At 30.4% G+C, this 24,879-nt stretch overlaps 2 protein-coding genes across 3 annotated transcripts; both read left to right on the top strand.

Annotated features, from left to right (window-relative positions):
* Positions 1-1,648: 1,648 nt before the first annotated feature.
* On the top strand, positions 1,649-10,179 carry LOC113511657 (glutamate receptor ionotropic, delta-2). 2 transcript variants are annotated; one of them, XM_026895334.3, is made up of 9 exons: positions 1,649-3,074; positions 3,779-3,903; positions 4,051-4,144; positions 4,303-4,462; positions 4,998-5,222; positions 6,446-6,554; positions 7,222-7,406; positions 8,113-8,217; positions 9,202-10,179. In XM_026895334.3, the coding sequence occupies exons 1-9, from the start codon at positions 2,374-2,376 to the stop codon at positions 9,295-9,297; spliced, it is 1,800 nt and encodes a 599-aa protein (XP_026751135.1). In that variant the 5' UTR covers positions 1,649-2,373; the 3' UTR covers positions 9,298-10,179. The 2 variants fall into 2 exon arrangements, with proteins under 2 accessions (XP_026751135.1, XP_052752270.1); XM_052896310.1 differs by lacking the exon at positions 1,649-3,074 and having other exon boundaries at positions 3,783-3,907.
* Positions 10,180-11,688: 1,509 nt separating this feature from the next.
* Positions 11,689-24,133, top strand: LOC113511699 (carboxypeptidase E-like). The gene is made up of 8 exons (XM_026895397.3): positions 11,689-12,114; positions 12,217-12,413; positions 12,747-12,902; positions 13,366-13,532; positions 16,272-16,423; positions 18,889-19,149; positions 20,650-20,792; positions 23,007-24,133. Exons 1-8 carry the CDS (start codon positions 11,895-11,897, stop codon positions 23,151-23,153), a joined length of 1,443 nt encoding a protein of 480 aa, XP_026751198.2. The 5' UTR covers positions 11,689-11,894; the 3' UTR covers positions 23,154-24,133.
* The last annotated feature ends 746 nt before the right edge of the window (positions 24,134-24,879 follow it).

The following is a 24,879-nucleotide window of genomic DNA, read 5'->3' as shown; positions in this document are numbered from 1 at the left end:
TGAGGCTCTCAAATACTGTAAAGCTTTCTATTAGTTTTTAGATTTATTTAATATTATAACATGACACATTAATAACCACAGAGTTGAAGAATTATAGATAAATCATTAACTAAATTAATATCGTTTAAATTACACCGGTGCCGTGTGGGCGGCGAGAAGTCGGAATGCGTGTGAAGTAGCTAGAGATTTTTTCAGCGCTCCTTTATTAACCGTCTGTGAGGAAGCCCGGCGACCACACACAACATTCAAATGTAGATATAACTAAACAGTCTTGATATATTATACGTTTTTAATGTTTGACTTTTACATTAGGCTTTTTTGCCATAATTCTATACACGTTTACGGAACTGTCATAAAGCATAATACATATTATATCACGTTTAGTTAAAAATAGAAACAGATGTCGTATGATGTATGTATGTGTATATTATACCATATATTTCGGTCATTATTATATCATTACCACATTCATTAACAAAATTTCATAAAATATTTTTTATTTTTGTGCCTAAGTAAAATCTATTTGTGGTGGAAAGAATTGTAACAACCATTTTCCACACAAATATGTAAATTTAGCAACGCTAAAAACAACAGTGATTCTAATTAATATTGACTCAATGACTAGGATAGAACTCAATGTTAGGTTTAAACATGCCAAATTACCACGACATATTTCATAAATCAGATTTTAAATATTTAGGTATCTGTTTGAATTTACAATGTGGAATGAAATCATCTATCAAAAGATTATGCGCCGCAGTGATCAGCATTTTACTCAAAAAAGACCGATGGCTTTATTCGTAACAAAATTAAGTTGGGAGTTAACTCTAACGACTGTAAAAGATATTATATAACATACTGATAAAAAATAGAATAGCGAATTGAGAAATTTGGAGGTCGCTTAACTAGTTTTAGGAACGTTTTATTTTTGTTTAACTAACTGAAAAACTCATGAAACTTTTTGAAACATGTGTGTCTTGTCATTTCACATTTTATATAAAAAATAAATAAATAAATTTTAATAGTAATATATAGCATCTAAGAAGAGATTGCCTTCATTACTGTCATGGTCATAAAATACTTCTTGTTAATCACTTATACGTATAAGTGACATGCATAAATCTATATCTATATGTAAGATTTTATTTTTTTTTTATGTTTTTTGCTTAGGTTATTTGTTTATAATGTAGGTATAAACTTCTAAACCAGTTTTAAAAATTATTTTACCTATAGAAAGCTATCAGCAAATAACATAAGCTAACAATTACGCTAAAAAAATTAGGGACTCCTTACGATAATGTAACCCAAAGTATCAATTATTTGTTTATTAAAGCTAATATAAAATACTACCTTATCTTTCTATATATCCGCGCAAAGCTGGGTCGGAACCTTACCCATTTTAATGGTAACAAATATGGAGATTAAATTTCAATATATTTTTTTTTAAATATTAACTTATAAAAATAATTTATAAATGGACAATTAAAAAATATTTTAATTAATTTAAATGCTAATACATTGTTTCATTTTACTCTGTTATTAAAAATACAAATGAATTATGTTTAAAAGTAAAAATTTGGAATGAACAAAAACTGTTGCAAAGTTGAAACTGTATATAAATAATAATATAATACTCAGGAAACATTTATAATATTATGTATGTAAGTATTAATTTATATCGATACTCAAGTATCAAGATTACAACGGAAAGTAGAAATTGTGGTGGCGCTAACCGCGTGTTTCTTGTCGTGCAACAATAACAAAATATCCATTAACTGTAGTGTTTTCTGTTCTTCTAACGTACCGGCGAAAGCATGGATAAAAAGTAAACATTTATAAATGTTAACTTCGATATGACACAAATCTATGGTTAAATATATACACGAAAGACAAAATTTAAAATCGATCTAAAGAAAGTCTGGGTGAAATAAGTGTATTGATTTCACAACAGTCAATAATGCCTGCAATTATCAATCATAAAATATCTTTGAAATACTTCATGTATAAACCGATTATCCTTCAATTGACGAGCAACTTTTTGAATACGTAATGTTAGTGTAATTTATCAGTTAACATAATATTTAAATGATCTTTATGCATTTACGAGTATCAAACATGAAATATCATAAAATTACCTTAGTAAACATTTTTATAAAATTACATGTCTTTTCAAAATTTGTTTATTCGGTATTAGGAATTATTATAATTACACCAAAGTTGTTTACACATGAGTGTATGAAGAACAAGTCGTGACTGAGGGATTATTTTATAAGTTAATACTGACCGATTAGCTGTCTTCACGTATAATACATATTTATCACAAAGTTTGAAAGTTTACTTATACCGTTTTTTTTTGCATCTGCTGATAAAAACATGATATTACATGCGGAAATATTTTTATTTCCAATCGAAATTTTGTTGCAAACAATTATTAATGAATATCTGAATAAATCGTATTGTTTAACTTTGGTCACTGAAACACCTTTTGATATTGTTATTCCTATAAGTTTTACTTACATTATTCCGTATGAAACTGGAAATCTGACGAATCAAATTCTGGAGGTATCAGAAATGGGCTGTTCAGATTATATAGTAAAGATGCGAGAACCAAAAAAATTCATGGTGTCATTTGATGAAGTAAATCATTTAGGAAACACAAGAAGGAGTGATAGAAAAGTAATATTTTTGCCTTACGATGAAAATCAAATTGGTTTACAAAATCTATTAGATATTTTAAAAATGAAACCAACAAAATTCCTTGCGAATTTACTATTGGTTCTTCCTATTTCAAGGAACATATCAGGTTGTATATTATATGATTTGGTATCACATAGATTCGTCGGGCCTGATGAAAAATCTGCCCAACCATTATATATAGATCGCTGGAACTCTTGCACAAGGAAATTTGAAAATAACTCTAATTTGTTTCCTCATGATATGACTAATTTATATGGTAAAACATTAAAAGTGGCTGGTTTTACCTATAAACCCTACGTTCTATTAGATTTAGACCCTACGGTGGAACCACGAGGCCGTGATGGTACGGAAACCAGGATTATAGAAGAATTTTGCAGGTATATAAGTGCAACTAATAATCATAATCGCTACATACTCGTAGTGTAAAACAAAGACGCTTTCCGTCTGTCTTTTCCAATGTATGCTTAAATCTTTCTAATCTATGCAAATGATTTAGATACGTTTTTTTAAATAGATAGAGTGATTCAAGAAGAAGGTTTATATGTATAATACATGCATAATATAGTAAAAAAACACTGACAGTTTTAGATGTTTATGATGTGATGATGTAAATAAACATATTTTTTGCGCTTATATTGCAAACATTGGCTGAACCCTACGAGATAGATCAAAATAATGTACTACAGTATTATACACCTTAAGAAGGCCTACAAAAAAGTTCGCGATGGTATATGTCTATTTCTTAGGGATAACCTACAATAACCATTTTTATCCTTTACTTTTTACATGAAATAATGGCTTATTTACGAAGCGATTTTAAGCAATACAGCATTAATCCTTATCCGATTAAGTACCTTAAATAAATTTTGCATTTAATATAAATCAATATGGCCCTTTACAGCTTGTAATTTAAATAAATATTTTCGAAGATATTACAGATGTAAAATGCAAGAACATAATGGTTGCATTGCACCCGTGCGAAGACGGGGCGGGTCGCTAGTATTATATAGAAAAAAAAAATTAAAAAGATGCGTAAGTGTATTGTTAATACGAAATTTAAATTCCGTTTCTTTGTCTTTAGATGGCTTAACTGCACAATTGAATTGGTAAGAGATGATGAGCACCAGTGGGGAGAAATATACGAAAATAATACTGGAGTTGGTGTGATTGGAAGTCTTATCGAAGACCGCGCAGATGTTGGAATTAGTTCGTAAATACTTGTATAATACATATTCTACTGTTTACTGTTGCTTACACAGTACCATCTATAGATTTTTAAACCATTATGTTTATTTATGTGATATTCTATTTATACTTATAGAATTATGTACACTTATTTAATTTTGTTTTTAGCTGCCATGTATTCATGGTATGACGAATACGTTGTATTAGATTTTTCCACTCCATACATTAGAACGGCAGTAACTTGTGTTGCGCCTTCCCCCAGGTTTGTAATTTTACTCTGTTATACATACTTTAAAAAAATCGTTTTTAATTATTTTTCGCCTACAATAAGTTTTTGTTTACCAGTGATTATTATTATATATTGAAAGTGTTTACTTTCTATTAGTTCTGCTTTTTACTGTAATATGTAATTATAACCAGGATTCTAGCCAGTTGGGAAATGCCGCTATTGCCCTTCACTTTATACATGTGGCTGGCGCTTTTGTTTACTTTAATCTACGCATCTATTGCTCTAACAATTGCACAGGGATGTTCTTCAGACAGAGTCTTATTAACTACATTTGGGATGATGATAACACAGGTGGGTTTTCAACACTTTTTCACAATTATTTTGAAGTCATTTATACGTATGTATTCAATACTTTACTTCAAATTTCGGAATTCATAATTCGTTATAACAAGTTAAATAATCGTAGTATACCTATTTGAGATTAATTGATTAAAACTTATGTAAAGTTTGAGTCACCTTCATCAATTCTAATCTGTTATGTCCATGGTACTGCTCATGTCTATAGGCGACGGTTACCACTTTCCATCAGGTGGAACAAAACAATCAATAAGGTTGAATCTTGTGCAAGTCCCATACTAATTTTATAAGGATTGAAGTTGGTTTATATATCGGATAAAATATTTTATTATCTAAAGGAGGGAGCTTTAAAATTTATTCTGGTTTTGGTATTCTAGGCGTGCCCTAAATGTTTGTCGCCTGGTTCCTCATGACATGAGCTATCATAGCTTGAGGGACAGATGATTGATGTGATTGTGTGGTACTTATTCCTTTTTATGTTTTTCATTTGTTTATGAACCAATATCCCTAAATCATTGTTTTCTTCAAGACTCAGTACTCTGCTGGTTCAACATGGCGTATTCGAAGCATCACTGGTTGGCTCTTGATATCTGGTTTGGTGTTAGACAATGCATATGGCGGTGGACTCGCTTCGGTATTCACAGTACCCAAGTACGAGCCGTCTGTTGACACTGTACAAGATTTAGTGGACAGACAGTTGGAATGGGGTGCGACGCATGATGCTTGGATATTTTCAATTTCACATTCTCAAGAGGTAAAAATATTTATATATAATTAAGAATTCCTATTATAAAATTTCTTTTATATTAAAATAAGACCAGACGTATTATATACCTACATAATAAGTACCGCGGTGCAGAGACTAATTTACCATATCAAATAAAAAAAAAAAACAACTGCTACAATTCGAATACAAATTTTTCATACGTTGTGTGTTCTAAGCTTCTTTTTAGGGTTCCGTATCAAAAACCTTTATTGTGCGGCTTTGTCCGTTCGTCCATCTTTCATATTATAAATCTCAGCAATTACTAATGCTGTCGATTTAAATTTTAGATTAAATTTAGGTACATATCATTGATCTGCGTATATTGCAATGGAAATAATTAGTGAAATATCTTTATTTTCTTTGCTAGGTGTTCAAAACTGATACTCAAAATTTTTCAAAACTGACCTACTAGCCCAAGTGGAATGTCATATGAAAGCGCCTCATTTGTACATTTTAAAACCGATTTTTATTTGTTTTTATGTTTCTTAGTTTTTAGTCATGATCGAAAATGTGAGAAAAATACTTTACCCCGTAGTTTCTGAAGCGAAAAATGTTTGTGACTAGCACCGTTTTTGAGAAATTATTAATGAATCTCCAAAAAGAAACTTAGTTATGCGGTCCAATTTTTAATTCTAATTATGGCTCAAAACAAGAATTTAGGAATTGTAATATGATAACCAGAGGGTGACTTTGTACAAAAGTCGTTTGTTTGAGTACCTCTGTCTTATTCGTGTTTTTACCGTGAAGCAGTTGTATTTACGTGGCTGTTTTGATTTGAAGGGTGGGATATGGCAGTGAATTCAGAGGAATAATACTTTAGTCCTCAGGTATGGCAACAGTATACTTTGTTATGCCCATGATACTGCTCATGTTAATAGGCGACAGTTGCTACTTTCCATCAGGTAGGCCGTCAGCTTGTTTGCCATTCTAAGTTTCATAAAAAAAAATAACCATTTCGTATAAAAAATATAGGCAATAAAGGCCATTTTATGGTATATATATTTATGTACGGAATCTTCGGCGTGTGAATTCATATTACACTTGAGTGGTTTTTTAACTACAGATAACTTACGGCTGCTGAGTAGCGCTAAAGTACGTTTCATCTCTTAGTACTTCTTAAGCAAGATACTTGTTGTAAAATATATGTAAAATGTAAAAATAGGTATTTTATTTTTACCTTGGATATTATGTTATGTTTTATTTCTTTCCAGCCTTTGGTAAAACAGTTGATTAGTTTATTCAGAGTGAAACCAGCTGCAGAACTACGACAAAAAAGTCTTACTAGAAATATTGCCCTTTCTATTGAACGATTGCCTGCAGGTAGTTCCTTAGTATTTTATTTTCAATTACTGTAAAAAACATCTATCCTATACCTATCTGATATTTTCGAAGAATAAAAAAAATATATTTTTTGTAGAATTAGTAAAGAAAAAATATACTTACGAGCTATAATCTTTAATGGGATAGTCAGAAGTAAATTTTTAACTATTGTTGCCGTTGTGCCGAAGGTAAATGTAAAATTCGACATGCTCACATTTCATTCACCATATTAGAATCCAACCTGGTAGAGAATGAATCTACTACCGTCACTCGTATTATTTTGATTTGTTATCGAAATTTTATTATCTGATATTTTCGAAGAATAAAAAAAATATATTTTTTGTAGAATTAGTAAAGAAAAAATATACTTACGAGCTATAATCTTTAATGGGATAGTCAGAAGTAAATTTTTAACTATTGTTGCCGTTGTGCCGAAGGTAAATGTAAAATTCGACATGCTCACATTTCATTCACCATATTAGAATCCAACCTGGTAGAGAATGAATCTACTACCGTCACTCGTATTATTTTGATTTGTTATCGAAATTTTATTATCGGTGAATTAAAAATTTCATTAAATTGTAATTAATACAAAATTATCGACTTTACTCTGTATTGTACTCTATTGGAAAGTTTTAGTATTACTTGGTTATATATTTTTGCACAGGTTACTTTGCAGTTGGTGATTATATAACAAAAGAAGCCATGTTAGATTTGACAGTAATGCAGGAAGATTTCTACTATGAACAGTGTGTGGCTATGTTGAGGAAGAGCTCTCCATATACGAAGAAATTAAATCAATTAGTGGGACGACTACATGAATCAGGTCTTATGATAGCTTGGGAGACACAGGTGAGAATCAGCAGAGTAGACATAAAACAATTATAGAATAAACGCAGGTTATATTTGGGAAATTATTAGGTGATTGCCCTATAAAATAGCACTAAAATCATAGAAAAAATAGGTCATGTTTAAAGGTAAGACTATGTTTGCTATCCCCATTCAGCAATAGTTTTGTTCATGATAAATGCTACTGGATATATCAAATAATGCTATCTAGTTCCGAATCAAGCAGTGCTTGTATTATGGGTATAACTGAAAAAAATAAGTATAGTCTAAATGATTTTGTAAGAATAATTATTATAGTCAGATTTTACTTAGACTATATACAATCTGAGATACTAAATACAAGTGTTTATCTTGTATCGAACCAATAGTACTTTATACTACTCGTATATAACAATTGAAAGATGATGCTAGTCTAAATAAATCGGTAAGCCACCAAGATCGTAAATTTAGTGTTTGGGTTACAGACAATCGCTAGATTGTATATTTTTTCACAATTTTGAGTGAAATTTTCCTATTCGCAAAATTGTAGAAAAATTGTAAAAAAAGTACTTTTTTTTTCGTCGTGCATTTTGTGACACATGATAAATTTACTGAAAAACGATACAATTTTGTGATAGGGTAAAAATACTGAAAATCATATCTATAAGGAGAAAAAAATAATTAACGTTTAGATAAAATAAAAATTCGCATTTGGCAATTTTGATAACAGGTGTCCTTAAAATATTTAAACTTCGAAGTGCAACTAGAAGTACGACTGTCACGTTCTAAAAGAGATATAGAAATTGTGGAGCAACTGAGTTTACGTCATGTAGTGGTAAGTATAATAAATTTCACAAAATAATATAAACATTTTTACTCCATACCTATATCCTATATCACCAGAGGGAGACTTTGTACAAAAGTCGATTGCTTGGGTACCTCTGTCCTATTCGTGTTTCAATCGTGAAGCAGTTGTGTTTGAATGGGTGTGTTTCGGTTTGAAGAGTGGGATATGGCGTGAATTTACAGGGTACAGAGGAATAACACCTGAGTCCTCAGGAATGGCAACATGGCATGGGGGTATCATGGGCGAAACAGTATACTCTGTTATGTCCATGGTACTACCCATGTCTATAGGCGACGGTTATCACTTTCCATCAGGTGGGCCGTCAGCTTGTTTGTCAATCTAAGTTGTGTAAAAAAAAAATCCTACTGTAACCATGCCATGTAACGTTTTGTGATTTTATTTTGAATAGTGACCGTGATTCGCCTATTTACTTTTACGCAACAGCTTTGCCAATTCTTAGTTAAATTAATTAATTCTGAGTTATTTTTAATTCTTTTAGCAGTTAATTAGGTTTTTTTCCTAATTGTTTGTTTCATAATAATTTTGACATGAAATAATTTATATTTTTTTTGTGAACTAAAATCTTAACTAATTTGGGTAAACAATTTTGGTATTTACCTAGGTATGTTTTACTTACGTCACGCATAAAATATACGTCTGTTATGTCCATGGTACTGCTCATGTCTATAGGCGACATTACCACTTTCCATCATGTGGGCCGTAAGCTTGTTTGCCATTCTAAGTTGTATAAAAAAATACGTCTAAATAAGTATTTAAAATATTGTTTAGAATAATAAGAATTTTGTGATATGTTTTGTTATAATATTATTATTTGTCTGTTTTATTTTTAAATAAGTTATTAAAAAAAGGTGCCAAGATTGTTTACCAAAGAGCTAAATACCTACAACTTCTGTAATATGTTTACATATTTCAATTAAGTGGGTACTTATTTATTTACATTAACTTTTCCAGGGAGTCTTCATCATATATGTGACGGGAGTAATTCTCTCTATTCTAATTTGTATAATGGAAATATTAGTTAAAAGGAAACAAACTATACAAGAATAAAATGTGAAGATAAAGGGCGCTAATACCGCAGACACATTATAATACATAGTTCCGCAAGTTTACTGTGGCGAATGAAAGCATAAGTGCATGTCAGATAATGATAGTGGATGTAAGATTGGATCATGTAGTTAATCAATATTTTTTTCATTATTTAATGAGAGATATATAAAGCATACGACAAGTAATAGATACGTATTCATTATATAAAGTATGCAAAAAAACGGAGAACAAAGACAAAAAATATCTATTGTTACTGCTACCTAGGTTTTATTTTTAAAACAATGTAGTAATAACGTAATCGATTAAAGCTCGCCTTGTTATACATTGTGGGAGTGCTAATACCAAAATTGTTGTCAGGAAGTGATTTACGACCGTGGCAAAAGTACCATGAAAGCAGGATTAATGCAATTTATTTCCTTAAAAGATAAAGTAAGGAACAGTATGATTGTTAAATATTGATATCTAGAACGCACCTCATATATTGTGTCATACGATGGTGGCGCTAATGTAGATTTTGTATTTCCTGTCTTTATCTTGCTCTAATGTGTATTGTACAAGCAGCTACAATTAAACGTTTCTTCTAATTAATTTTTATTTTCATTAGTATACTGAAATCTACTGTCAATCCGCAAAAACTTAACAGTGATTATAGAGCAATAGATTATTTTCTATTTACGCAAAAATAGAATGTCTTTTGTAATATGTATTGGTAAAATTTTATGCTACAAAAACCGGTTTTAGTCGTAAGTAATTTTTAATGTAACACACAGATTAGAAAGACTACACTACTACCTAGACTGGTAGCCTTGCGTAGACTAGTTATTTATTATTATAAGTAATTATATTTATTATTATATAATAAATAAAATTTTAAGAATGTTATCCTTTGTTTTATTATTACTAAAAAATATTAATCGAAACGTGCAATTTGACATAAAATTTATATATTTCTTTTATCACATGATTCGCGTTCCAGTAAGAAATATTTACATTTTAGTAATATTAAAAAATTAACTATAGTATTATTATAATCCTATTCGTTTCCATTTTGAACATCAGACTGGCTAATATAACAGGAAAAGGAAGATTTTTTTTGTATGGTTGTATGGTGAGATATTTCTGATCAAATCGGTTTGTGTAAATTGTATGAGTGCGGTCTCTTTTCATTTGGTTATAAACTTTTTGTAGGCTAGCACCAGTCATATACAAAATGTAAAAAATTAAGATTGACAGCAAATATTTGACATAGAGTAAGGATAGTACCAACGATCCCTAAAAACAATGCGGTCCTAATAGATAGAACATGCAACGAGAGTATTAGTTAAAAAGAGAAACCGTTATAAAGACGTGTGAGTAAAACGTGTGAGTAAAATCAGTAATAATTTTTGTCTTGTTTGTATAGGAAAGAGGCTAAGTACAAGGAATTACATAGAAGGAATGATAAAATAAAACCGTACATTTATGGTTGCCTCCTTTCTTCTTATGCAAATATAATTAGTAAAAAGAGGACGAAAGATACACCATCAATTGCTATTTTTATCAATTGATAGCAGGCTAGTGTATAAAAAACGTTTATGTCAAATTTTTGTCAGTGATAAACTTTACATTACTGGATTATATATTCGACATAGTTTATGTAGAAAGTATGCAAGCAGTGGTGTCTGAATTTGGTAGGGTTATACGGTCAATAAAACCAAGTGATATAACATAATGAATTTGACTTCTACGGATTAGTTGCGTTTTTATCTATCCCACTCTAATGCATTGGTAATGTCATAAATACAACGAGCACCACACTATGTGAATTATGCATTCCAACTATTCTATTCCAAAATCTTTGGTACAGAGAAACACAGGTGCAATAATTTCTATTCTAATAAGTCTTATACCATGAAGAGATTTTTAGTTTTACGTACGGTTAATGCTTTCACGCTGCATAATATTATTGAAATAATGAGTAAAGTTATATAGAATAATTAAAACAGTACATATAATATAATTTTATCAAGATATCATAACACAAACCATCAGTTATCCTTATTACACACATCTATATTTTTAACAAAATACCTTGTTTTTTTAATCGTATAAATTACTTTAAAATATTCCTGACATCTTTTTCTATTCATCTTTACTCGTTTCAATTGACCCCAGGTGCCGGCTGTATATGAAAGGCATATGTTTTAATTATTTTTTGAACAACTAATGCTAAAAACATATAAAAGCTATGCGAATCAATTCTATGAGGTGGCAGAGATATAAAATTGGCAAACTACAAAAATTAAATATGTTTGATTTTATGTTGATATTCCCCCCATTTTATAATATCTATGATTAGGGTATTTATTATATTAGGCAACACTAGTAAAAAAAAAAACTCTGTCTCTGTTATTGGCATTGGCGCTTTGATGCGCTTATTGGTTGGTAGTTTTTGTCTTTGCTCACCATTCATACAACGCATCGCGGGAAAAATCGATCGATACTTTGATTGCGAATACGTGCTATTAGATTTTCTATTCTAATTTTTCTTTAATTGTAAAACCAGTTATGCTTATTTAAATATAAATTTGTCTGCTAAAAGTGCCAGAAATTAGAATATGGGTTCCTTCATAATTTTTTGGTTTTCCGTAATTTTAACGACCTCAGCTGAATTTGTTTGGAGGCACCATAATAATGAAGAATTAATACAAGTATTGGAAGAAGTTAATGAAAAATGCCCGAATATTACAAGAGTATACTCTTTGTCTGAACCTTCAGTCCGTAACGTTCCTTTGTACGTCATAGAATTCTCCGATAATCCAGGATTTCATCAAGCATGTGAGTAATATGAATACCCTCAAATAACATATAATAGGTATAATGTTGTAATAATTACATACCTTTTTAAATTCATTACTTACTGTAATATGTATATTTCAGATAAACCTGAAGTAAAATATATTGGAAATATTCATGGAAATGAAGTATTAGGTCGAGAATTGTTGTTAGGATTGGCAGATTACCTATGTGAACAATATTTGCGAGATGAACGCAGTATCAGAGCTCTTATACATAGCACTCGTATCCATTTATTACCAGCAATGAATCCTGATGGCTGGCAATTATCAACAGATACGGTATGTTTACACTTTAGTTACTGTAGTTATTACTCAAGCAACATGCTGACATAAGTGACTAAAAAGGACATAATGTCTATGTCAAGTTAGATAGCACCTTCATACATTTTTTTAATGGCTAAGAATAGAATGGTAACCCTGTGATGAATGGCGCAAGAATTAAGTATTGGTTTCCAGCAGGAACCACATGCAGGTTGATCGAATAGGGTGTACATTTAGCAATGGGGCTGTTAGACTGAATTACTAATAATCCCTCTTTATGGAGTTGTAAATGATACCATACAATTTAAGTAACTGTATAGTTTTTGTTAAGGAAATTTTTTTATGTTTTAGGGTGGACAAGACTATCTTATTGGTCGTAATAATAACCATTCTGTTGATTTAAACAGAAATTTTCCTGATTTGGATGCAATAACGTTTGAGTTTGAAAGACAAGGTGTAAATCATAATAACCATTTGTTAAAGGATTTGGCACGGCTTGCTGAACCAGTAAGTTCTCTGATATTATTAACTTAATATGTAATGGTAGTCGTGCATAGGATATTTAATTTAATATTATGAATTGAGTTTGACATATATTTTAATTTATATTTATGATAATGGTCTTGATTTTACTAATAATTTAAATAATACCAGTTCTGTTTAGTAGTTTGTGTTCACACAAATTAATAATTCTGAAATCAACATTTGTTTGAATCTGCAACATTTGTTGTCCAATGTTTCTTGCCTATATTTCTTGGTTATTCTCCTGTCCTGAATGGGCTTAATAAAAAAATCTTTTTTAATAAAGTTTACTACTTCAATCAAAATTATTATATTATATTACTGAATTAATTCCATTATTTTGGATCGCTAAAGTCTGATTCTTTTGACTCAGTTAATTGTAACTTCCATAAAGTCCATCCATTTTTCTTTAGTTAAATTACAATACTTAATTTAAAATCTATATTAGTTAGAACCTGAAACTCGTGCAGTAATGAGATGGATAATGTCAATACCATTTGTACTGAGTGCTGCAATGCATGGTGGAGATCTTGTTGCTAACTACCCTTATGATGCAAGTAGAAGTGGAGCACCAGTGTCTGAGTATTCAGCAAGTCCTGATGATGATACCTTTAGGTATGTATTATGATATTGAAAACTTACTTTCCACATTTATAGTACTAATAGAAGTATTAAAATAAGTGTTTATATATATATATATATATATATATATATATATATATATATATATATATATATATATATATATATATATATATATATATATTATAGTAATGAAAATAGGTAAAACATATTATTTATTATTTACATAATATTTTCAATTAAAAAATATTTCGATCATTATTTGTGCCGGGAAATAATTTTGCCGTTTATAAAAAAGTTAACATAAGAATTTATAATTAAATTACGGGTGATAAAAAATGGTTTTTACTTTTTTTTATACTTTTTCTAGCTGTTGCCCGCGATTTCATCCGCACAATTACCTAAATACCTTTAGGTATATACTTTTCAAAAATCGTGAGTTGATATTTAAATAAAATCTACCCACCTTTTTCTATTAAATACGAAATGTAAAGAGTAATATTTTCGGTAGGACCATTTAATGTCAATTCTTGTTCAGGCTTTAATTAAATTAATTAAAGCTTTCATTTTGAAATCCAAACAGCATACTAATATAAGACTGGCTATTTGAACATGCTCCTAATAGAAATGAGCTTTGAATTTAATAACTCTTATTTAAATAATATTTTATTTAACTGTATATTTGTTTGTGTACTCTAAATATTAATAGTTGTAGCACTTTAGCTACCCGGTAACAACATGCTTTCTAACTGCATTGGGTTGACTGGAAGAAATCTTTGTCAGAGATAAGTCCACCCTTGCTCACAATATTTATAAATGCATTAACAATGTATATGACAAGTGCAATAAAGAATATATATAACCAACCACCCGTCTTTTTGTGTTCTGTTAATGTTTATTTCATAAAATAAATATTGTGGAATAAATATAATAGTATGCGGTAGTACAAAAAATTGGTATACTTGCAAACATTTGAAATTGATCAAATATACATGTGAACTTATTTAATTACTTAAGATGTTTTTCAGTTGTAATTTTTTTTTTAATTAAGCAGATTTTTTAGCAATTAAGAGTTTATATTCCGCCAAAAGTATAGGTACGAGGGAAGGTCAAAAAGTTCGCGGAATGAGGGAGAAGGCGGTTGACATAAAAAAAAAACTATTTTTTCTTTTCAATATATTCACTTTTAACCTTAATACATTTTTCGTATCTCTAAAATAATTTGTTTATACCTTCGAAAAAAGGTTTAAATTTGCTGTCAAAATGCAGACTTGATTTCTTCATCGTCGCCAATTTTTTTTCCCCACAGCTTCTTTTTGGGAATAAATAATAGTCACTGGAGGCCAAGTCTGGACTGTGAGATGGGTGGTCTAATTTTTCAAACCCGCATCGGTGGATGGTAGCCGTCGCAACATGGCACGTGTGGACGGGAGCGTTGTCGTGCAAAAGGAGCACACCTTTTGACAGCTTTCCTCTTCTTTTTTTCTTGATAGCTTCTTTCAATATATGTAGTTAAGAAGCGTAGTACTGTCTTGTTATAGTTACATCACGATCTTTACAATCAATCAGTAAAATACCTTCTGATACAGAAGGTAGTCGTCATGATCTTTTCGGCCGATTGTGACACTTTAAACTTCTCCGGAGGAGTTGTGCCTTTTTTATACCACTGGTCTGATGATGATGACCCGATTTTTTTTTATACAACTTATAATGACAAACAAGCTGACGGCCCACCTGATGGAAAGTGGTAACCGTCACCTATGAGCAGTACCATGGACATGACAGAGTATACTTTCACCCATGATACCCCCCATACGTTGCCATTCCTGAGGACTTCGATGTTATTCCTCTGTACCCTATAACTTCACGCCATATCCCACCTTTCAAACCGAAACACAGCCATGCAAACACAACTGCTTCACGGTAGAAACACGAAAGGGACAGAGGTACTCAAGCAATCGGCTTTTGTACAAAGTCTCTCTCTGGTTCAAACTTGGTATATATACTCTTAATGAGGTGCTTAATAAGTGACTACCGGGACGAGTAAACCAACCTCCACCAACCCTTCCATTCCGTGAACTTTTTGACCTCCCTCGTATTATTTGTAAAAGATGTTTACTAATATTACTTATATGTAACTTGTTAAATAAGTGTTAATAAAAAAAAACCTGTATGTGTGAAATGTATTCCTAATGCATAGATATTTCCAAGGTCTAAGTTGTCACGTCTTCGAATCCTATAAATTTATTTCTATTTTTACCTTTCAAACTAAAACACTGTCATGTAAGCACAGCTGCTTGATGGCAGAAACATTAGTAGGATGCATTAGTAGGACTCATGCCATCTGTATTAGTAATTTACTACAGATTCTTTCGGGCAATTGAGATAAGGGTAAAACTTGATGATTATCGTTCATGGATAAGACCAGATCTAAGAGAGAGTTTCGATCTACTACTACCAATTACACGGGTTTAATATCTTTACAATGATAGTTACGTTTAAGAATCTAAAAGCACTTAATTTTTGAGCAATTAAAGATTTTGTTGTATATGAGATCCCTAAAATATAATGTTAATCGAGTTTGACAAGATGAAGATTGGCCCATTATGTCGAATTAACAAGAAATCCAAACCATCATGGTTTCCATGGGGATCGGTCTCGCAGTTAATCTAGCAATAGTAGGCCGCTAGTTTATTAACAATACTTTTTCCTCTGAAAAACACAGAAGTGATTATACACCACTTTGACTATACTTTGAATTATTTTATTTAGGGAACTGGCCTTGGCATATGCGTTCGCGCACGCTGATATGGCGTCGGTGAATAGAAGAGGTTGTCATTCTACAAGTTCGGAAGGACAAGCTTATAACTTCGGAAAACAAGGTGGTGTGACCAATGGAGCGGCTTGGTACAGCTTGAAAGGAGGTAAATGCTTATTTTGTTTCTATTTTGTGCTTATACTATAGGTATGCCTGTTCTTGACTTTATTGTTTCATGAAACTTCCCATAATAAAATGACAATCTTCTGGTTTTTTTTTTCTAATTCAGTTTGAATTTGAATAGGTCATTGAATTATTCTTACTATTAATAGATTCTAAGCCTGTTCTAAGCCTTCGTGTCAATGGCATAATCATCAGTTATGATTTCTGACAAAAGTACTAGTAAAGTCTATGGAAAAAATTCTTCAGAGTAGGCAGTTATCAAGGCTTGCATAAATTTCACTATTCATTTGTATAACAATTAACCTAAAGGTTAAAGTTAGTATACCAGAGGAACTTAACACTTAAGCTTATACTTGTTTTACTTACATACGTATGTACACAAAACGGTTTAATTGTACGTTATAGAAATAGCTATATAGTATATCTTTATAGGTGCGTATATTGGTTGATGCCGGATCTGAATATAGTCACGTTAAAAAATTGTTCTACATATTTTTTGTTCTTATTGTGACAGTCTTTTTTGTTATTCTAGTAGGTATCTAACATATTATTCTGTATGTCTAAGTGTCCTTAATTTGTTGTATCTTCAGTGATTATAAGTATCCTGTTTGGAAATCGATAATATCGCTTTAATCTTTTTTTTTTTTTTTTTTTTTTTTTTTTTTTACTTTATTATACACATTAGTTATAAAAATATGACAGAGGTAAACAAAAGTACAAAGGCGAGCTTAACTCTGATAGAATTTTCTTCCAGCAAACCCAAAGTGGAAAGGAGCGTCAATGTCAGCGGATACAGCAGTGTACAATATTTAAATAGCCAAAATTAAATTAATTAGATTATATTATATAGTACAAATACACACATACATATACATAAATATATACCTATATCTATGTATAAACCTACATATACATACAATATACCTACACATATATATAAATAAATATATGTTCATAGAGATAGAAGATGCTCTTTAAGTCTACTCTTAAAAATATTTAGGGATTGACTCTCACGGATAGATATGGGAAGAGAATTCCACAATCTAGCAGCATGGACGGTAAAAGATCCACTATAGCGCGTAGATGAGTGTGAAGGGAGTTTGAGGATAAGAGATTTAATTTAGATAAGACAAATTAAAAAAACGGCAATTAATATATTAGGTACAGGCAATAATAAGTGTAAATTTTAGTTAAATTTTGTAGGTAATTAAGTAATTTACATAAGTATATATTGTTAACGACCTCCGTGGTACAGTGTTAGGCTTTTACTATATTTCTTTGCGTGAATAGTCCGAGGTTCTATTCTTTTCTAAATTGACGCGGTTGAGTGTGTTCTTGATTGTGTCCCTAAAAATTTACCCTATGTCTGGTTTGATGAGTAGGCAATTTGATTGTGTCGCGATTTCAATATAATTATTATATTCATAATAATTTCTTTCCTTTTAAAGAAAACATAATATATTAATCCCCGGCAGAAACATGGTCCTTTTAATATATTTTATTATTAGGTAACAACTTTTAAAAAATACCTTAGTATAGATATCATATAAATTGTTTATATACTTGTGATATTTCAAACACATTACCTACTTCGTTATTGTAGAGAACTTAATGGATTAATATTTTTTATCAAGTCTTATGGGTATTTTTATAGGCTGTATGAAATATTGTAAAATAATGTTTTTTAAAGTCCTAGAAATGAAATTATTAAATTACCACATGACATTTACAATTACGTAGCTGCGTAGTATGTCTATAAGTTAAGGAAATACTCGAAGCAGGAAGCGCAAGGAGTAAGTGATTTGCCTTCCATTGTGCTCTGGCATTTATGTTAAAGTTATGACCGTGAGCGTGAACAGGCTTATAGCATTCTAATTATAGCATCATTTGTCCACTGCTCTTATTCGATATTTTTGTCCAGTTAATAGTCTGAGCCACTTCATTGACTAATGGAATGTAGCATATGGTTGTGTGTATACTTATTGGCGTAGTAGGTTTAAGTTTAAATAATAAAGCAAAATATCGATTTTAAAGTTTACTACGCCGACTAAAAACTAATTCATTAATTGTGAGTTCGAATTAGACTGAGATGCACTCAACTTAAATTTCAGACTTTACAGGGATGGTAAATAAATATACTTGATAAATCTAATAATTTCTATTTGCCACGTTCAACGTTTAATTGGTCAAGCTCATTTAAATAGGCTCTATTGTAAATGTACCGTAATTCATTACGATACCAAATGAATTTACTGGAGTGATTTAATAAGAAAGTTTTTAATCACCGTAAATGCTCATGATACCGAGGATTCATGGACGTTACGATATTATCAAAAATTAAATGAGTCTTGAGATTTTTCATAAAATTACATATATTTTGTTGACGGTCTGGGATTCTAGTTGTAATTTTTGTTGTAATTTTCAGTATAATTTTTTTTTATTTTATAGGAATGCAAGATTTTAATTATTTAGCAACGAATGCTTTTGAAATAACATTGGAATTGGGCTGTGAGAAGTACCCGCCAGAAAGGGATCTGGCAAGGGAGTGGGAAAGAAACCGAGATGCATTGCTAACTTACTTGTGGAAGGCGCATATTGGAGTAAAAGGGATTGTGAGCGACGATACTGGATTCATTCAAAACGCCATCATATCCGTAGTGAATATAACCGGACATATTCCGCGACCGATCCGACACGATGTTACTACAGGTTGGCATTTATATCAATATCATGAATATTAAGCAAGCCACATATGAGCGTGTTTTTTTAATATTTCATACATAATTTATGCTAGATTACAATAAATGGTTAGTTAATATGTCCAGGATTCGGTTCACGACGATGGATTTTTTAATGACACAACATAAGTAAGATATGAAATACGACTTTGAGTTATTAGTACTTAGTTGTTTAACCATGTTATGGTTACCTTTCAATAATATTATATAAAAAAGTTTAATCATTCTGTCGTAAAAATATTTTATCCATTAATTTAATATACATAACCGATAGTTTTACGCAGATATAATTACATTCCTTTTACTATAACTAGCGGTTTTGTGTAAGGAAATTATTAATATCATATGACAGTGGATCCAAAGATAAATATTTCCTAATGGTTGAACAAACGATAAATTTCAAAATAATAAGAATACTACTTATGCTAGTTTTCTGTATTTTCGCATAAATAGCAACACTTTTTTTAAGTGAGTAAAATCATTACATTTATTACCCCTCACACCAAGTCGTTGTTTTTGTGATTCGCATCAATAATGTTAATACGAATTGATTCTCGTGTATATTGGTAATATAAAAAAATATATACCGGCCTTCTTTGCAACTAAAATCCGTGGAAAAATTATTTCAAATGGATAATGTCGCTTAAGTGTTCATTTATTGGTTCTCCCATTCATTCATAAAGAATAATAAAAACAACGAGGCGCATCCTGGAGTGCAATTATTTAGAATTATATGCATTTTAAATATACATACGTCTTAAGCCTGCATTTGAGATCCTCGCTTAACTCAATGAGCGGTCGTTTTACATTTCTTTTATACTAACGACTTGCCCCGGCTTCGCACGGGTGGTAGAGCCATATATGTTTACATTTTTTGCATCAGTTTGTTGCGTCGAGTATAAATTAAATTTTACGATTTTATGGCGTAAAGTGCTATTATATTATATATAAAATACTTAAGGTAATTAACGTATTGATTTTAATAATGATTAATATTATATCTCTCTAAATAGTTTTTGTAATAACTATTCTATTTTATAGAGAAGGAAAGATTGTGTAAGAGTTTTGTTATAAGTGAAACTAGAAGTACATGATTTTAGTTTAGGCTTCTGATTACACTTCTGATTATTTTAAGCGTTTTTGAAAACTTCAACCCTAAAGGGATGAAATAAGGAATGAAAGTTTGTATAAATAGTCTATTACTTTTCAAGTTAGAAATATAAAAGTTTACTTTTAAGGTATTTGATTTTAACAAAACTTTTTCTACCAGATTTTGGAAATTCTACCCCTAAGGGAATAAGATAGGGGTGATTTAATTTATGTGAAAATTTGTGTGTAAATTAAGTTAGGAGGAGTTTCAAAATCAGTCTTTTGCTAAGAAATAAAGTGTTTTATCATTTTTGAAAACTAAATACCACACGAGAGCGAAGCTGCGAGCAAAAATTAGTAATGTAATATATGTCCATGGCAGGTGTGTATGGCGATTATTATCGACTGTTGACACCGGGCCACTACGAACTGACGGCGAGCCACCCCGGCTACTTCCCCGTGTCGCGCGTCATTACAGTTCCACACTTTCAGAATACAGCTACAGTACTCAACTTTAGATTAGAGGTAAGGATATTTAATAAATTATCTCAATACAATGTATAAATTTCTGCGTAAAAAAGTTAGAAGTTAGTTTATATTAATCATCAACATCATCATTTCAGCCATTATCCGTCCACTGCTGGACATAGGCCTCCCCCAGACTTATACTAATAATACGTTCTAATTCCTATAGTTGTAACACAGTTGTAACGTGTTTTACATTTATATCGATTATATATGTGATTTTATTGCACCAATGTTTGTGTAACGTAACTTTACCTAATGCAAATTCGCTCTCTCTGTCCTTTGGCTACCTAATATTGAATACAAAAAACGTTTGGTCGCAATCATCTGTGTTAAAATTAACATAATGTTACTTGACTGTAACTTTGACCCTATATCTTGCATAATACTGTTATCTACTTATCTACTTACTACTATTTACTATAAGACATAGACTTTAACGCAAAAAGCACAATGAAATCACAAACCAATTTAACTTTTTTTCTTTCTTCTATATATTTACATTCGTTTTTTTTTGCCACCAAGCAGCTATGTTTGTTTTGTTTTGAAGGATGTGATATAGTAGTTAAATGCCTGGATGTACGAGGGGCACTATTATCGTAAGTGTCTATAGCGTTTGTTTAAGCCATTAGTATAAAATTAACTTATAAAGATCAAGATCAACTTCAATGTCGTAAATACATATATACCTATCAGTAAGTTAGGTAACGACCGCTACTTCGTCTACGATAATTTTTGTAGACGTCACAAGTTCTTGCTTCTTAAATAGCTTTAGATTTATATTATTTTTATTTCATTAACAACAATATATCAATGGAAAAATGGATACCATAACCGTAATAGTTATGTAATAGATAGAACGTAATAGTTACATTAATGAAAGAAAAAAAAAACATATCTTTTTTTGCTTTCACAATATTGGATATTAAGCTATTAATTTAAACATCAGTTTCAATAAAATGTCTTCAAAAATTTGGATATAAGAATATAAAATCCATGGTGCTGTTCATGTCTCTATATTTTTTATGGTTTTAACCGCACATAGGTGCGGTTACAACAGAAAAACCGTCAGTTTATTTGCCATTTTAATGGTTGCTACGGCACGATGGCAAATCGGTTTTTAATATTAGAATTTTCGTAGTAGGTAATAAATATGAGAGATTTTTAAAGACGATTTATTTGTACTCTATAGTTACGAAATGACGCTCCAATTCATCAAAATTCAGATTGATACGTGCAGTTTCGTTTTAAAAATATGCACGACCCTGTGCAAACTGTTGAGATTGTACTCTTAGAATATTTTAATAGTTAATGGACGGATAAAAACATGTTTGTGACAAGCAGGTCAAGCTTGTATAATTTGCACAGTGATGGGTCTGTATTCTATTTAATATCAAAACAATTAATCGTTCTGTGTGAATACTATGACGTCACTCATGATTCGTGTGTCTGATAACTTTAGCTTATCATTGACGTAAAACGCCCACGAACTTTCGCTTACACGTTGGCGGAGGGTTTAATTTATTTATGGCTGCGTACCTACTACGAATGAATTGCGACATTGATTATATTTTATTCCTAGATGTCTAGCTGTGTAAGTCGTCAGCAATATTTCTCAATTATGAAAAAAATTAATATAACGCAATAGAAACGATACAGTTACCAAGGTATCATCAGAATCGGTTCACAATTAACAAAACCATCGCATTTATGTACGCGATATATACACAAATTAATAAAAAACAAGTACAGTAAACAGAATCATATTTATAGTTGGTTAAAAAATGAATAAAATATTTTTGTTCGCATTACAATTTTAGTTAAGTATATTATGCATATTTTTAACATTTTTAATAGTGTTCCTCATATATTGCGGTGTTTTACACACACTATTTAAACATGTATGACGTTTAAATAGGTAATATGTACTTGTATGTTTTATGATGATAGAATAATTATACTAGTTTATAAAAATAAATGACTTTTTCGAATTTATTAAGAAAAATTATATAGATACATAATATTAAACGTAAAATGCCTAAATTAAATTAAAATATTTATGAAGGTCGCATGTCTACTCGACATTGATCTTGTTTTACAATTGTCAATTTTATTGTCCTATATCCTCCTTTTTATGCCCAGCAGTGCGACGTTAATGGATTTTTAAGGTATGGTAATTTTGTCTTAACCTTTAACATAATGTAATGATTTCAGCCTACATCAAGTTGGTTTGACGACGTGACGAACTTTGGCCAGTACCCGCATGGAGTGCTCAGTCAAGAACGTCGCATCTACAAAAGGTCGCTCTATAAACAGGTTATAAATACTATGTTAGAAAAGAAAGAATCCGGTACGCAATAAATATTTATTCTCACTCACATATTCCGTTAGCTAAATGTTAGTTATGCTACTGAGGTTTACCTATCGATAATTTGATATATAAATTTCCTCTTGAAGCGAATCGCATTTATCACGCGTATAATAGTAATATCATTCCATTATAACCATATACAGTGCTATATAATAAGAAATTCATGAGAAATTAAACAAATTCGTAAATGTATGTACTCGTAAACAGTGAAATTGAGGACGATTAATACTATTTTTTTTAAAATATTAATTGGATAAGTTTTTAAAAATACAAGAATACAATAGGTTTTTACCTTTATTAAAATTGTAGTTGTCAGTTTAGAGATCAGGTTTATATGATAAGGACATTATAGAATATAGTACCAGAACCAGAGTTAGCAAAACTTTCTTAGATTATTTATCTTCATCAGTCACATGAAATCGGTCTCAATATTTTAAATAATTAATAAAATAACAACTGATCCAGATTTGTTGATAAAGAAAACTTATAATTTTATAATTGTGTTTATTGTTGTACTATTATTACATTTTCTAGTCCAACTTTACCTTTTTATAAAATAGACTGCACTATCTGTATATATCTAGTAGTGTGTAGTCGTTTATATTAAATAATATTTTATCTATTTTAAGATCATAATTCTCAGATCTAGTTGAATGTTTCATTAACTAATTTCTCAAGACTATTTAGATTAAAATATTAATCTGCGCGGGTAATTTATTTGAGGCAATTTCTGGACCCGCCTAAATAGACCAATTATTTGATGATTACTTGAATGTTATTATAGTTTGTGAAGAGAGTATTAAATTGAATATGTAGAGGCAGTGCCCTTAAATTTAGTGAAATTATAATTTTGTTATAGATATCGATGTAAAAGTATATATTAAAATAAGTAATGCCAATATTAATGTCTACTGTAATTATTGAGTGTTTAACACTTAAATAATAAAGGATTGTGGTTTGTGTGCACTAACTTGATTTTTATTTTAAAAATATACACCTAATGAAAATATAAACTTTTTTTTTATCGAAAAATATCTTTGAATTGGAAAAATGAAAAACAATTTATAAGATAAAAATTAGAATAAGATTTTCATCAGTAAATAAATTATCTGTAGAATATAAGGTACATATATTATTTGCTAAAACAATTACGAAAATATGTAAAAGTTCAGTGTGGTATCGAATGTAGCTAGTACTGTTTTAGAGGGTCTGTTATAATATATACGTCGTTTACTGTATAAACGTGGAAAATACCATGGACATCAGATGATATATTCTACATAGTGCTATTCATGTAGACGATGATGCTGCGCTTCTTTTATCAGAGATTAGCTTCGGACGTACTTCAAGGAATCAGCCTCATTACAGATCATGAAGTAAATTAATACTAGTAAGCACCCATTGTGCTATTAGTAAATATGTTTATATATTTACAATATATATTTACGAGTGGTGTGGTGATCGAATATTGGTGTGTAATAGCTAGAGGCGTATTGTACTACTGTTTACTTCAACTTGGGGTGTAGTCCGGTGTCGTTGTCATTATCTTGCTTATATTTAAAAAATATAGTGTTCTGCATAACGTTCTAAAATAATTTTTAAACATAATATATATATCACACTTTTTCCTAATTGATATAAAATCTTATGTTTCTATACAATAATTTTATTTTAGGTTTTAATTCAAGCATAGGGATTGAAAAATAATACAATTAA

Source organism: Galleria mellonella, unplaced genomic scaffold (assembly GCF_026898425.1).
Source record: "Galleria mellonella isolate WM207_F2 unplaced genomic scaffold, CSIRO_AGI_GalMel_v1 utg117, whole genome shotgun sequence".
Lineage (NCBI taxonomy): Eukaryota > Metazoa > Arthropoda > Insecta > Lepidoptera > Pyralidae > Galleria > Galleria mellonella.
Note: the sequence above shows the minus strand (reverse complement) of the source record. Positions and strands in the feature narration are given on the sequence as shown.